At 36.8% G+C, this 17,464-nt stretch overlaps 1 protein-coding gene across 6 annotated transcripts in view; it reads left to right on the top strand.

The window, feature by feature from the left end:
* Positions 1-17,464, top strand: part of dac (dachshund family transcription factor) — a 132,410-nt gene that overhangs the window by 92,747 nt on the left and 22,199 nt on the right. For all 6 annotated transcript variants that reach the window (XM_076118258.1, XM_076118259.1, XM_076118257.1 and 3 more), the window contains one exon: positions 9,455-9,538. In XM_076118258.1, the coding sequence (XP_075974373.1) occupies positions 9,455-9,538 (84 nt within the window). The remainder of the gene's footprint in view (positions 1-9,454; positions 9,539-17,464) is intronic.

The following is a 17,464-nucleotide window of genomic DNA, read 5'->3' as shown; positions in this document are numbered from 1 at the left end:
AGTAGAGCTTTGTAGATAGGCTGTCTAGCGCCATCTCGTGGGAGATTACAGGACTAAATATGTTCTTAAAACAAGATTACAACTTAGCTTTTTTACAACTATGCTGTTTTAGCTAAGTTAATGTGTTACGAGACTTTATGATTTTTCGTGGCTCCATCATTAAAAATAGCTCGTCACCTGTAATTTGCACCACAGATGACGTCACAGTGCAAATATGACTTGTTAAAGGGAAACAGGCCATCAATAACGCGGTGACCGATCGAACAAACACGGACAAGCCAATGATAAAAACTGATGAGCAAATAGACAGGACTTGTGTACTCAGCTAATGGATTCAATTGATATGAAAGCTTTTACAATGCTGACGACGCGACATTATCGCCGTAATGCTAAATTATGTTAGTGTAATTTTACATTTGTTTGTAAATGTTACATACATTATGTCAATAATTAGATAGCTAAAATCCAGGTGTTCAGTCTAGCCAAATAGAATATTAAATAACGAAAATTCTTTTACATAAATACATTGTCATTTTTGTAAGGGACCTAGATTAAGGATATTTATATAAAACATTTAAATACACTGTAACCTTTAGACAATTTTCTTAGAAAAGGTTATTGTGGATAAGTGCTTTGACGGGCACTAACAATTTTTTGAAGTATAGAAATATAACGATACATTGAAGTCACTTCGTCAACGACTGAAAGCTTTAGCTTCGGTTTGAGCAACAGCTTATTAGAACAATATCGTGTTCTATTATAAAATGGTAAATTGATTCAGCATTTCATTGATTTTACATGGCATTGACTCGTGCTGTTTAGCAAGCATAGAATCATCGGTGTAGTAGTGGATCACGCGCGGCCGTCATAACTCAGCTGAGAGCTAGCTTCCATCTCAGCGCAAACAACCGCCCCCAGCGGCCTAACGAGCCACCGCGAGATGCGCCGGCGCTGATACAACCAACGACGCATTGTTGCCGCGCCGCGCCAGCTTTCGCACCATTGTGCAACCCGAGGTGTGCTGCAAAAATCGCTTAATGCAATCTTTGTTTGTTTACATCCACACCGATACTTATTATAACTTCGAACTACAAAAGATTTGCAATTTAGTATGAACTCGCTCAGAACCGTCTATGAAAATCTATGTATGTAAGTTTAGCTAACCATTGTGGTTTTAGCTCGCTCGATGAACTAAGTAAACAATAAGTGACATTAAGTGCGGGATATTAAAATGCCATTCCTGCAATGTACCGATACGCGAGAGACACGACGGCCATATTGGATTACTTGCGCGTGTCGCTCCGGTTACATTGCGCACGCGACTCGACCACACGCGCGCCATCTAGCGACGCACACTTTGAATATTCAATGTGGCTTACCGGATTACCTGCTATGTGCAGTCTGTGAACTGGATTGATTGGTACATGCTCATTTTACACATTATTGACATATGGTTAAAGGTTCGGACATCATTTTATACCCCCCAATTGCGATTAGCGACCGTATTCCACAAGTACTTATATAGAAAGGATCCAGTAACACAACCCATTGAACCCACAATGATAAAAAGCTGAATCAAAAGAGAAGAATTTTATAAAAAATATTTTTTGCCAACCTTGAGAATATTTGCCTTACCCAAGGTTGACCGGGGGTGAATCAACAATGCATATGGCATTAAATCCACCTATTAGCAGGAAGCATAAATAAATAAAAAACAGTAACAATCGTGTAATATTTAATATTATAAATCGAGCAAATTATAGGAAATAATTATATAGAAGATGCGCTTTTTGCATATTTTGAGCAGTTGTTATTACAAATATTAGTTTTTAAAGGTACGAAGTCATGACATTTTCATTTAAAAGGTCGCCGGCTACAATTATCTATGTACTTTAAAATAGAATAAATAGAAGGCACGAGTCAATTATTATTATTGTATCAGAGAATGCTTCTTCCGTGTTTGTGTAAGGATAAATAATTATCCTTATTTTCTTAGGGGAAAACTTTTGAGCGTGTTACTCCTGCGGCATAATGCTTAAATATTTAACAATGGAAATATTAAATTTCACTTCTTTGTCGACACGGACCTATTGTTATACATGTATCTGTCTTTGTAAGCGTCTGTGGGTATGTATGTGTGTGTGATTTTGATTAACTTAGTGTCTCTGTGAAGGTGATATATCATTGCTGACACTTTAATGACTAATTATTATTATTGTTCTTGTGTAAATTATGTTTGAAAATTAAATCAATATATTATTAAAGTACGCTAGTTTTTGTTCGATTCGACTGGCCATAACTAGTTTGTCTTTTAAAGCACAGTACGATTATTCATTACATTAAATTACTTTACTTAAATTATGTAGAGTCGCCGTAAGCTTTAGTTTTCCAAAGTAGATTCGTATCCAAATGCCGTTGACTAAACAGAGGTATTTATTTGTATCAAAATAATCTGTATTCACAATTCACAAAGTTCTATAGTTTAAAATAATAATAAAGTAATTTCAGTGAAGGGTTATGATGTTCTAGCGCCCGAGGCCACAGCACTACTGTTGAATCTATCAACTCACTCGTGTGTTTAATGTATTGAAATATACAACTTTGTACGACACGTGCAAACTTACTTCTCTATATTATTGGTTAATGTTTTGAGGGGCTTTAGCTTGCTTTAGAAAAAGCATGGCACATTAACTTGGAAGGCTCCTTAGATCGAGTTTTTGATAAAAACAGATTTCGTAACACTGTAAATAGAAAGGTTTTATGAAAATAAATTGTATTCAGTGATATTTTACGAGATTAAAAGGAGCTTAAGTAAAATATAAGATACAATTGTTTTTCAATTATGAAGATATCTACAAATTTATTCGTACATATAAATTTATAGACAGTGGCTCAAATATGAATCCTGTACCGCAACAAGCTAAGAAACTCCCTCAGGATCTCGGGATCTAGTAGCAAGAAGTGCGAATACCAAATGGTGTACATATTTGGATAAGCCATTTTAAATTGGATTTAACGTCCGGGTGGGAGGGTCGTGTTTCCGTTGCGTTTGAATGGCGGTTTAGTCGTTTTGTCTCGAGCTTTGAAGCAAAGGGGTAAAGTGAGACAATCGTAAAGTTTAATAATAATTACATTCTCAACTCTCGTCGCAGGTTGTGCGCAATAATTAACCGCTCGGAATTACTTAGTTGAAATAATTTAATGTGACGCACGCCGAATTGTGTGCGTGCCGCTTACATCAAATAAATGTACGAACTTTGTAACCATAGTGGACTATTATACTACTTTATTCTCTTATGTCGAAAAAACCTTCTGAATGTCAAATGCCCTAACGACGGGGTATGTCATAGGTTTTAACAAATAAACAATGTCCCAGGTATTAATTAAAATGAGACTACTGACATCGCTATATCAATCGTCTTCACTATTTGTAATTATGGACTAAGCACCTAATTCATAAGCAGTGCTGGGACTCAGTTCTACTGTTTTTTACCTGGCTCTACTCTAGACTTAAGTTAGTACTGAAATCGAAAGTCGTGTTATGATTATTTGCCATATGATTATGTCAAATAGTCTTAACTCAGCTTTACCAAAAGTGGATACCTACTTAACAAAATAGTTCTCAAAACATTTGAAGTTCAGTTCCATGTCATATTGTGGTTATATCTGTTCATCTTTAAATGCCTACTTAATATTTAAAACTGACATAACCCAAAGCTACTAGTATTATTTCCGTATCCAAGAAATAAGAGCTATTATGATTAGAGTCGTTGCCCTAATTCAAGTTCACGTTACAGTGGGCGGGTGTTGTCTCCATGGGGTGAGATGTGAACGCTTGTTCTACTCGTAATTTACATACGGAATTACAAGCCGGAATAATATGTTGGATAGTCTTGTTTATGACTCTAGTTATATTTGCATCCATTAACTTTAATTCACAATTACTCGGTTCCAACAAAAAGTATGCACAGAATTAATGTTTTTATTCTTCCTCCATAAAAAGAACTCGCTCCATTATTTTTCATTAAAAACATTTCTAGCAATTTCTATTCCCATTGCAGATGGGGAATTGAAATAAAATAAGTCATAGCGTACACCTGCCCGCGACTCCGAGGAGCATTAATATTCTTTATATGCAGTTAAATTTGGGTACGCGCCCGAAACATCGGGAAGTTTGCACAAAAATGAAAAATTACCGGTCAGGGAGCGGCGACCGCAAAAACACCGCATAAGAAACAACTAATGAAAGCTTAGAGCCATTCGCATAAATCTCCCTTACATTTTTAATACCAATATATCCGAGGAGGGGAGCATCCACCGGGGAAAGAAAATGTGTAGTCGAAAAACAAAACATTCGCGGACCTCCGCGTTTATATCTTATTTAAATACCACCAGATGTTGTCCGCTTATAAATGTGGATATTTTTTAATCGGTGCCTTACCAGAGACATAATGGTATCAGCCGATCTGCCGTCAGCTGGTATGTAGATGTACACGAGTTTATCGTGTTCGGTGGCTAATTTAAAAATCCCTCTCGGAAAAGTATTCCCGTCGGCCGGCCTGTCATCTCGCCTCGGCCGGTTGATATCTCTTTTGACCCGTATATTTTTTATTCCCTTCGTTACCTAAGCTTTTTCGTATCGTATCGAATCTCGAGGAGTCGTGTAGTCTCATTAAAATAATACAGGGCTACTGGATAATCTTATCCGGTGTGTTTCGATCGCAGATTGGGTGCGCGTGCGCCGATAACACCACGAGTTATTCAGACAGTGCACGCTCGATACGCTACTACTTTTTAATCCATTTTGCGACGACATCTTCATTATTTGTACCTTTACTATAGTAATAAGGCTATACAAGAGTAGCAAGGTTTACGATGCTCGTCAAACCTACGACTCTGTAGCGACATACCAAATGCAAATCCCTTATAATATATTCATAAAATTATGTGTTACACATGTATGACAAAATCTTCCCGTCAAATAAAGTAGTACTAGACAGTGTGTTTTTTATGAAGGGCACTCGAGGGTTTGGCTTTTAAAAAGTACCCTTATTTTGCGGCAGATAGGGTGAAATTTTGCATAATAAAGAATTGAGTGCAAAAGATTTTATGCTCTAAATTTCACACATAATAAAGGGAAGCAATTCTTATGATTATTAGCGTGGAGACTGCGGGAATAATCCTCCGCAGTGACATCGTCGTGTGACATAAGCCGGAAAAATCTAATAACAATAAAATAAAATTGCCGCCGGTTTGTAAATTTAAAAAAGGCATAGGGAAGAAAATTCGTTTTCCGCGCCATGACAACCATTACCGTTACTTTGAATTTACCTTTTAAGTGGATCGTCAATTCAGTTAATGTGTTTATACTTAATCTATAAGTAGAGATACCTGACTCGTATAATTCCAGATAAATAATAATCCGCGCGTAAAAGCTCCGTGTAAATCTTACCCGGCGTCTTTGTTAAGACTCTAAAAGTGCTTAAATCAACAATATTCCTTAGTAATATTTCCTTATGGCATTACTATTAAAATTTCACCTTAAGACGATGCGAGGCTTTCGATTTACTGAAGGTAAAACGTCTGAAGGCAATTCGTGGGGTGATCTGAATGCATACTTTTGTTTCCCATTTCAAAGACCCATTTCGGTCGCTTCTACCGCAACGCTCGTTTAAATTATTTTGCCAGTTTTGAGTCGTAAATTTTACCAAGACTTTAATTGTTATTTTAACTGCAAGCTCAACTTCGTGTTCGCGATGGCAGGGGCCGTGAAAATATGTCTTAATTCGCACACCCTATGACTTATGTTTCATTGAAATTAAACCATTTTGTTCTGTAGTTAAGCTATTTGAGACAGGTAATAAATTCTCAGTTTTGTCTAACACCTCTTAAATTATGCGAATTAGTAAATATAAGAACATTCTTATTTCTCTGCAGATTTACTTTCTGATTTGAATCCAATCAAAACAGATCTCCAAGGAGTCGTTACACAAAATAAGTCGGTGTTCAGTTGATCTCGCCTGTTGAGCAACTCTCAAAGGGCGTCACATTCGAAATTTAAATATTATTGTTGTTTTTGCTGAGTGCGCTGAAATTGAAGAGAAATAGAATTTTCTTCGTGCGACCCTTCCCCATTCGAGAATCGTATTTGACTGCTGGTTCATAAAAAAACAAGTCGATTTTCCGTATCCTCCTTTGAAAACCGATTATAATAATATGTCAAATAAGATTATCAGCTAATTACTTACCTCCGAAACATTATTAAATTGCGTAATCAAAATCGATCCTTTTGTTTATGGGTCTCGATCCTTTCAATCATCTATCAACCATTGAGTTTCGATATCATAATAATTGTCCATAATTATATATTCCCTTGAACGGAGCGCATCGTTTTTATTGTTATTTTATTTATAAAGTAATAATTTTTTCGTCGGACGCAACTCGATCAGGTTTTAAATTTGATTGATCCGATATAAAGATCGATTTAATAATCGAGTGTTCCGCTTATGTTTTGGTTTTCTCTTGTTTTTATGGATAAACGTTTTCATAGGATCGATTTCGGGCCTTCTTAGTGTCTGTGTTGTGATGATTTATTGGTCGCTAATTTTAATGTGGTAATGGTTTTTAATTCATTCGATTTAGATTGTGTTTTTATAATCATAAAATATTCAATAATGGAGTGTTATCGGAGCTGCGTAGCGGAGTAATCGTAGTAATCGATCTATATGAAGCGTCTCTATCGTTATTGTAAAACAATACAGAGATAGTTAGATGGTCGGTAAGTACGCAGGGACCACCGGGAGCACCTTTTGTTAAGGCTCTTCTACTCGCAAATCGCGAGATGCTGAGATACGCCGCATACCGACGCGGGCCCTTAATGGCCATCCCTCGACAAAGGTAATTTACGTCTCATGTGCGAAACCACTCTTAACTAAAAGCCCCTTAAATTACAGCATACACCGGGATTGATTCGAAATTAATCTTGCAACCGATGCGGTCTTGAGATTGACGCTTTTTGCTAATAAAAAACTGTTGTAGATGTTGCGGCAGGGTATTTATGACAAATCGATAAAATAAGCACCGCCTTCTTTTTGAAGTCGCTTAACAAGTGTGTTGTTTCAACAACTACAAGGTAATTAGACAGTGTGCGTGTAACTCATGGAGAGCGAGTCGTTTATGTTAATTGACATCGATTATGAAATCTTCTTACCTAGCTCAATAGTACAAGAGAATTTAGCTTCTAAAACCTGATTAAATATAAATTTTATTGAGAGAAACTCCTATTTCCATGCAAAATACAATGGCAGTTTATAAAAGCAAATATATCATTACAAACAACGATCGAGGTCTTCGAATGAACACAACACAATATTAGTAAGAACCGATGAGTAAGGCAATGTTTCAATTTACAAGATCACAATCCGAGATAGCTATTGTGCGATATTCATACATATATCTCGGGAGCTTATTATAACAGCGAACACAAGTTAACTTGTCTCTTGTTTATCGCTGATTTTTGTCCGTCGATAGTGGGCCGGCTACCTCTTGGCCCTTAGGACCTCTTCGTCCTATTGCTCGTATGTTGGTATCATTGTAGATTCATATCGGTAGTCACCAGTTCGTTTTGACGCTTCGAAGTTTCTCGTAATTGGGTGTATATTTGTTAAGTTAATTATTCTTGTTAACATATCTTTATTGTAATCGGTGAAAATTTATGAAATAAAATATGTTTTACTTTTTACGTATACAGATATTTAAGTAGAATAGCAACATCCTTGCCAGCAAAGGTTATTTTCCATCGTAAATTTTAAAGTAAATTTTATCAATAGCACAATACCGCACTTGTTTCACTTCAGATGCAATGAAATAATATTAATTGAAATGGGTAATGCCGGTATAACTATGGATATAGTAGCGATGGTGGTTTGTAATAGACTGTTACCTTACATCGAATCTGCGGGAATAATTAAAACGCTAACGGAATTATTAAGCGAGACTGTTCTCGTTGTATTGAACAAGATAGTTGCGGGACCGACATCGGCGCAAAGCTCTCAGATCGTATACACTCAGTATTTATACAAATGTAGCCAAGATATCTCTTATTGATTCATGCTTATAGCTCCACCCACATTACGTAGGTCGGTGCTATTAAATCTCTGTCTACTTCCTAATGAAATATGATTGTGTTGTTTCAAACTAGAAATCATACCTAATCTAAAGCGATTTAAACAACGAACAACGGTCCGTAAAGTTCAAAAAGTCACCCTATTCACCTCCATTTATCGTAAACATTTACGTGAGCACAGGCGTTTTCAAATTAAATCTTTCAAGTAATGCGATGCAGTAACCGTAGGTGCTAACAACGCGAGTTAATCAGCGCGATCCCCTTACGACCTCCATTAGATAGACGCAGCTTAGGTACCTAATTGAATAAGGGACCAAATTAAACTGTGAACGGGCATGACCTCTTTCTATTCAAATTCGACTCCTCAGATGACTTTACATACGTATGGCTGGATATTAGGCGCTTATCGATGGCGAGATTAACCTGATTGAATGCGTAGGGTCCAATATGTTGACTTGCATTAGTGTACTTTATAAACATGCTTCAAGTAAACCGGAAGATAAGGTTGGTTTATGCAAACGAATAATTTCTGAAGTACTTGATAACGACACTATTTTCAATTACTATAAACTTCTCAGGATGACATTGGCACTCAATGTGACTGCCATGCATAATGTGACTAACCCACCTGCAACTAATTAGAGTAGACGCTATTTGAAATTTATTGTTGGAGAAGTAGCATTATAAATATTGTTCATAAAATGTTTAGCAATTTAAATGTGTGAATAAAATAGGGTTTTTTAATTTGTAATGTAGGCGATCGATAGAATACTACTAATGTTCTACTCCGTCGCTCGCTTAAAACCACTTTGCGTAAACGTTCATTATTAGCGCTAATAGGTTTTTTATTTATCGGCAGAAATAGAGCTATAGATGCCTGGCAGCCAATACATAAGTAATTTACATTTAATTCAATACATCGATCCATTACGCATTTAGTTGGATAACAAATATCTACACACAAATCGGAAGTTCCTCCCCTAATCATTTCCGTTAGGTTAGATCTAATTGAAAGTTATGCAAATCTCTCAATTCGACTCCTTCACAATAGTACCGGGATTCCGAATGAGTTAATCCGTGTTTATGCTCCTAATCGGCCCCTTGCTGAAGGCCTTGTTACCGGTTTAGCTCACTGTTAAATTTATACAATGCCTTTTGTGTACAATGAACCATTTATTTAACTTAAAACGTTGTTTATGCCAACATTTTCTTTTATTGGAATATCTATTATTGAACTTTACGATATTGATTCTTAGAACGAAATGTACAATGGATTAAGTTATAAATACTTTTCATGTAAGATTGAATAAGATGATGTTGTTTTTGCAGCGGAACTGAAAATGGATGTATTGCGGGAACGAGAAGTTAAAGACAACTTGGAGAGGCAACTCTTGGATGAACAGAAAATGAGAGGTGAGTGATAAAAAAATATTTCGTATTCTGTGATGATCTATGAAGAAACCTTTATGTTACAAGGCTGAGTACCGCGGGTTTCGTGAAGAAATAGGGCTTAATTTGAACTCGTTCATAAATCACGAATGAATGGTCGGCTCCGCATTGGCCACAATTAACAGAAGATCTTGTTACAAGAGCATTGTCTTCCTCGTCGGCGCGTTATTTATTTCCTACATTAAAACTATTATTTTCTCATATAACACGCGGTGGTGCCTTATGTTGCTAATTTTGTTTCCGTGCCACCGACCCATCGGCGCCTCTTCCATAATTGTTTATGCTACAATGTGTTGCGGGTGTTCAATTAATTCCATTTTTATACGTATTTTCACACGTTATAACCTCACGCCGTCTCTTATTGTTAACGTTATCTATTTGTTTCTGTACTTTCCCAAGCCCGGTGCTCGCGTGTTCCAACGTTTTCTTCGATTTATAGGTTCATTGATAGTTTTATGGGTTCCTTTGACGTCTACGTAATCACCATAATTATGCTATTTATTAAGACAATTTTGCTTCGCTACATTGGAAGTTTAAATTTGTTTGCGGCATAACGAGCGTACGTTTATTACTGTGGGTCAACGCTACCATAATTGGAAAATGTATAAAGCCGTAATTCAAAACTTGTAATATTTACAATAGCTTTGAATCTTTGTATGCTTGGAGGCATCTAGATAAAGTTCATCATAATGAAATCGTTTATAGAAATAACACGGGACTATTGTGCAATCAGAGCTCGAACAAACGTAAAGGTTAATCTGCAGCAAATACAATACCACCCTTTCCTCACAAACACAACGCTGTGTCAGCCAGTAAAAAGAAAACCGACAGAATGGAGGTAACCTTTGTACAAATGTCAAGCGACACGGCAACGGTGAACTGACGCCTTGAGACAAAGGGTTTAATTCTATTGAAGACAATACCACGCGCCATATTGAGCTCTACAGTTTAAATAATAACGTATTAACTCCCTCCCCATCAGCGTCGAGAACAATTTTACATGTCACAGACAACATAAAGGTGGCGTAGATATTTTATCAAGGTAGACATTTCTCTTGTGTAAATGTAATATAAATTTAAATGTTAATAAAGGGACGACAGGTCGCAGCGAGCTTGCCGTTGCGTATAATGAAAATAATTATTGCTTCTGAAACATGCATTATAATTATATGACCGCTAACTGCACACTACAAAATTGCGACTAACAGTTTGTTATAATGTTCATTACGGCGGGTGCTTAAAGAGTGCAAATTGTACAGCGTTTATACTAGCCGCGAAATTGCTGCTAATGGCTTCCCTAGACTATTTGGCGATCTTCGATCTAGTTTAAAAGCTTTTTGACAACTTCTCTAGTCGTGCTAACACCTTTATCGACGGCCCTTCCGTTCTCTAATCCAACGTTATTATCTAATATATAATACAATTAAAATTATTTTGTGCATTAGTCTAAAACAAATGAAAGCATTTAGTAATTTATTTTACTGTACGGGTTGTTAGTAATTATCTTAAAGAAATACAGTCTCACTGCAATATAAACAGGTGACGAGCACGCAACCTGTCACTACTCACCACTTACACTTACTCACTTTAGTTTGTGATTGTAATTACACATAACAAAACAATATTTAACGTTTAAAAATATATGACTTCATAAGTTTGGTTGTATTTATTTAATTCGTAAATGTCTCATAAAAGCTGTGGTGGTTAAAATTGTGCGATGCACGCACAAGATTTAATATTTCGGTTATCATATAGGTGTAAGTGGGTAGAACGGGGCAACAAAGAGGGAAATGGAGGCTCCATACATAATTCACACGGTGAATGAACTCGATTGCGACGTGAGCAATACTGTTAATTGCCAAAAACCAATCATCAGATAGCGGTATACGCGTCGACGCTGTGAAATACAACTTTAGTTACAAAAGCTCGCGCAATCTATAGTGGACCAACAAACCTGAGATGAATAGTCACTGCTCCAATACACTTTAAAACTTCGCTATTGACACGGGAATGTTCCAATTTTAACTGAATCTCTTTGTGTTCCTACAATCTAAATGTTTTTGTCGACATCTATTAAAATTCACCGCAGATATAAAACTGCAGCGGTCGAGTTTGGAAAACATAGCCCCGGGATAACAAAAATGAGAGAACGGTGTTAAATTGTTCGATAATAACAGTGAAATGGCCGATCTGATATAGATCGATCCCATCTGAAGATTCATAAAATGTTAATTTCTTCAGATCTAATCTTACTACGAGTACTTGGACAACAAAAAAATAAAGTTCAATTATGTTGTTCAGGGAGTAATTGGATCACTTTAACTTAAACGATAAAGACAGGTATTCAATATCATATCGATAACCAACCATGTAACGTATTGAAAAGCTTTTCATTTGTGGGGCAAGTCCTGGCTGTTTACTAGCTACCGCGATCCAATAACAATCAATCAGGGTGGTGGATCGCACTCCACCATGAAAATTGGAATAGAGCCGACGAGCCTAATCAACCTTCGCGGACCACGTCCATTCATATTTAATATTGAATAGTCCAGTATCGCGTAGGAATCTAGCGTTTTCGTAATGCACGGCAATTCTATTTAAATGCTATGCTTCATGCTGATCTACGTAATTAATTTACTATTGAAAATAGAATCTACTTCACAACATTAACTTCTTCGTAAAGTATACAACTATACACTTATAACTACTAGTGTAATTTTTGTAATATTAGATATGAGTTTTGAATTATGTCATTTTGTTATTTCTTTTATTTAAAACTTAGGAATTATATCGCTTTTCTCTTATCCATAATATAAAATTGTCAATTTACCTATTTGGTTTTTAGGTCAGATTGAATAGGGTTTCGAGAAAATCTTCCTTGTCTTGATATATTCATTTATAATTGAGTCGGACTGTGCAACCCCAGTAAGGGACACCCTCAAGGGTGCGTGCTCCTTCATTACCGAGGATGTTATGAGAGTTTGAAGGGAATCGGCAAGGCTCCCATACTTCTCGCCCTATGATTTTGAGACGTTCCGGTCATGACTTAACCTTTTGAAAACAGGTACGGATTTGATATTGTTTTGTCATTCATAAGACTTAAGACCATGAAAGTTGTTTTTTCTTCATTTGGCTTATAAGTAATTGCAGTGACATCTATATAAAAAAAACATCTGTGAATATTGTATAGACTTCTATTTTTTGTCAGAAAAATGTTTTAAAAAAATTAAGAATTAGAGAAGAAATAACAACATACTCAATAGTTTCTTAAGTTTGCATACTTGCTTCTTATAAGGAGTTCTTCGTTCAACCAAATCCGGACCTGTGGTCCCCCTATCCATGCATTTGAGACAAGAAACAGAGTTGGTATAATTCTCATTGTGTTCGAGATTGCGTAATTAAATAACATGTAGGCCTCAACATTACGGGCGTCTTGAAAGGGTTCGCAATGGAAATGTTACGCCAATTATGTGTACATTATGTTCGGAATGGAGGGTTATTGATGCCTGCTATAGATACTCCTCGAATTTGAGGAATTTGATATTATATCGTCAGAATACACTTCCATCCGGGTCAATTTCTAATTTTCATTTAGAGTGTTGCTATCATTCATTCATAAGTTCACTGAAACGAACACGACTCTGAAATTAACGTCGTTACTTCAAACAAATACAATAAGCCTCAGCCTTGCTTCTATCATCTATAGATAGATAATCGCATCTACCCAATACTAGCCAACCGAAATACATGTGCAGTAGTCCTACAATAGATTTCAATTTGCATATACGTCAACGTGCACGTATTAGTCACATACATTTGACCGTCATTGCGGCCCCTGCAAACATTATCACTGGCAGACAGTCGAGTGATCAAATTCAAATGAAATCGTTTAACAGGCGGACAATCGTATCAACATACGTCAGTAGTCAGTGCGATCTATCGAATGCCGCCCACCCCAACCATAATTGTATTAGTTCGTACATTTCAAATACACTGACGTGCAATATTGGTTTATGTGCATGTGCAGCCTGTCTGTTTAGTGGTGAGATGATTGACTATGTGTGGGAACTAAAGTATATTCAATTAACTCAGCATTTTAGTGCGGTATGATAGTTGATAGTTGTTGCAAGCAGGTGAGATATTACTCATTTAAATTTAACAACAAAAAATTACAAGATACTTACGCAGTTTTAGATCTAATATTTTCTCATCAAAGTCATTTAATAAAAATAGAAAAACATAATCTTTATGCTCCAACTACTACAAGGTGGACGGTTTTTCTTTGGCACTGAAATTCTTTTCAGAACTACAATCACATTCAATTTGTTCAATGTCTGTTTGGACTACATGACAAACATAAATGACAAATGCCTTGATATCTAGGCAAAGCAATCAGTGGACCAATTTAGTGTCCTTCAATTCGGCTATACTGTGGACCGGCCTTAATAGATACAATCTGCACATTGCAGTTTCGAATGCGCATCTGACGGGCACAGCTATTGTGCACCAGACGGAAGCCTCCTATTACAGGCAGCGCAGTCCGTTTATATAGCCTAACTGTGTTACTATAGTGGGCCCAAATCGTAACAGGTACACAGTGCATAATATTGAATGGATCAACACAGAAATTACATGAAACGTTTTTTTACGAAACATTTCGCGGATTGGTTACCTCTGCAAAATATAACTGCATCTTTCAATAAGCAAAGAAATCTCCAAAAGATGGCAAAGTTCTCATAAAAATACCAAAGATATCTCACGGTAGTGGGATCAAAAAATATTTCGTGTACACGGCAAATCCTGACCGCGACGCGACGTGCGACCCCGCGCTCAATGCCGGACCAGATCCAAGCCGTGTACGGAATTCAATTACCGAATACACTTACATACTCTTTTTAGGGTTCCCTCGCTACTAATGGAAAGAAAGCCGTAAGTTCGTACTCACGGAAAGCGAAGAAAAGTTCATCGAATGCTACATTTACAAGCGATAAAACCATTGCTAGTTTTCTACTTGATTTATGCCTTAGTGCTAGACTTAGTCTTACAATTACACACATTTGTACTAAACTGGCTCTATTTTCAGAGTACAAGGCCATTAACTCCTACAGAAACATTCAATTGTCTCTACTATTATTAAGCGTATATCATTAAACGTAGGGTAAGTACGGAACCATAATAGTAAGGTTGGTCTAACATACCGGTTTGGATTTATTGCGATATTTAGCGATCCTTGGTCTACGCTCAGAAATATTCGATTCTAACTCATCTATGTTTCTAGCTCAATCATGATAAAAATTATAATGATCATGAATTATTGCAAAAAACATTCCAAACTTACTCTTGAATTCAACAAATTTCTTACATTTTCGAATTAATTGTAAGTTGGTAGGTTATCACTGTTACCAGTACGCTATATTATAGAAGTAATTGTGTAAGGGATCTTCTTGAGTTTAAGTCGCTCGCACTTGGCTACTTTTTTGCAAGTGTGAGGTCTCGTGGAAGTTAGCGGCGCTACAAAGTTTTCGTGGGCGACGCTCGGTAAATATTTACACTCGAACGTTGCTTCGGCGGTTTCATTCAGTTTTTTTCTTGAGGTTCGTCTGTGGCCGTGGAAAAATTGTTTCAATCTGTTCAACGTTTCGTGTTCATTAATCCGTCGCGTTTCGGTCATAGCTCTAATTTTTTCGACGTTTACACTTTGTGCATCATTGTTGTTGTCTTAGGTTAGTTTCCATTATATTTTGAACAGTTTGATTTAGGTCTTGATTGTATCAGGCCAGGAATTTATGCTGTTCGTTTTCCACATTAATAATATTGTCATCTTTCATAATATAATCACCATATGACACCATCACACTTGATTCGACCCGCCGTCATATTTCTCAGTTCTTATACTGCGGCGTCAAGTACGTGACATTTTTCCCAATTCGTCTGTAACCTAGAATGCAGGACACGTCTCAGCAAGGGATCATACATGAGATAGTATCTCGTTCTACTGAAATTTCTTCTAATATGTTCACCAATTCGTGAAATGCCAACGCTTCATCAATCAAACAAAATTAATTACATTAACCGTCGTAAGAAAAATTGGTTCGTAGTACTAATTGAATGTTTCAACTCTAATTTTGGTATTTGGTAAAAAAGTATGTGTATCAAATCTATTTTGGTAGATTGTGAACGTGATTAGTGATGTTCCCGATGCTGGTCTCGTGAAATGAAGCGCAGTATGAGCTCTGGGGCGCGGAAGTAATGCAAATGATTAGATTTTGCCGACTGGTCAGTGCCGAGCCATTCCATTAACCGAATTGTGCGCCACAATGGAAAAACGCATTCGGATTTTAATTTTGTACTCGAGAAATTAAAAAGAAAATGTATGGTAATGTTAAGCTCGGCTATAACTCCCTTTGCCACCTTAAACATTTTATATGCCTAATTATTTTTCGCTGTAGACATTGTATCGTATAATATCATAAATTCGTGATGGAGTAAATACACCGCCTATTCTTTCCTTGCGCTGCGCTGGGGCGAGCGATAGCATTTAAGGGCGGCGAAGAGCTTGGAACTGAACAAATAGCATTACACATTTCACCGCTAAGTAGAATCCGATGTTTGCCGCCGCCTTGTACCAATGGACACTACGACTGACTACCTTTTAAGCGCTGGCTCAATGTCCTCGCCTTATCTGGAAGGTAATAGGCCTTTATGGACCCCAACTTCTTTAATTTGTTCGGTGAGTCGGGGTAGTATTGTACTTGTCGTCTTTAGTTCATTGCGAGTGTTTAGTAGTTAAATAAGGTTAGTGGTGACCATTGTAGATCGATATTGAGGGAAATTCAAATCAGACACAAATAAAGGTAGATGTTTTATTTACGTCGTCGTTGATTTAAATTTAAGTAAGCGTGTTTCATACCCGTGAATGTTGTAGATTATGTTTAAATAAAAACAGTGCAAACTATCTCCCGATAGGCGTTTTATAATCAAGAAAATAGCAGTCCAGTACATGACGTTTAATTTAACAAACCATCAACATTCGTAGTAAGATAACGAAACGGAAAGCCGACGAAGGTTTCACAATGTAAGCAACCTTGTAATTACCACTACTGTAATTATAAACTTGTAGCCAACACATCCACAGAGCGACGCTAATCAAGACCCTATTCAGATTCATTACACCTAAGAGAAAAGCAATAAATATAACGCCCTAATAAAATCTCGCACAACATAGGAAATAATAATAAAATATTACAAGAGCCGAGATTTTGTCTAATTAATTTTGTATATACGTAGTGTGGGGCTGCGATGTCTTGGGAGTAACATACAATGAGTCCGGAAAACCGAAGGCGAGGTGGTAACAAGATCCACGAACGAGCTAAATTAGAATTTATGATTGTATGTGAAATTGTTAGAACGGGTTTCAATGTATATTATAATGTTTCGCTGTAATAAGACGGAGTTGAAATGAACTTTACCGGCAATTTGGTGAAATACCTCATGAACTTTCTAATTAGTGTATTGTCGTATGAATAACGGATCTCATTCTTATAATGTTGCATGGTGAGGTTAATTTAACTTGAATTATAAATAATGGATAAAATTAACATCATAAAAAAATGTCTATGCTCATCTGAAAGAGGATACTTAATTCAATGAACCACTTAGTCATAACATTTTTTGAATCGTGATAGAGGGGTGAGTGGGTTCAGTAGTGTGACGGTATGAAGTCAAGCCAGTAAGAAGTGTCGCTACGACGTCGTGTCCGGTCCGCCACGGGCCGTCTTACAACTCACTGCACAGACATCGTGTGCGTAACCCGATACCGAACTTGTCACTTCTAACTGTAATTATAATTCTCCGCTTAGTACGATTAGCTCAACTCTCTGACTTACTATC

Source organism: Anticarsia gemmatalis, chromosome 9 (genome assembly GCF_050436995.1).
Source record: "Anticarsia gemmatalis isolate Benzon Research Colony breed Stoneville strain chromosome 9, ilAntGemm2 primary, whole genome shotgun sequence".
Taxonomy (NCBI): Eukaryota; Metazoa; Arthropoda; class Insecta; order Lepidoptera; family Erebidae; genus Anticarsia; species Anticarsia gemmatalis.
The sequence above is the reverse complement of the archived record's forward strand: the minus strand, read 5'-3'. Positions and strand labels throughout refer to the sequence as shown.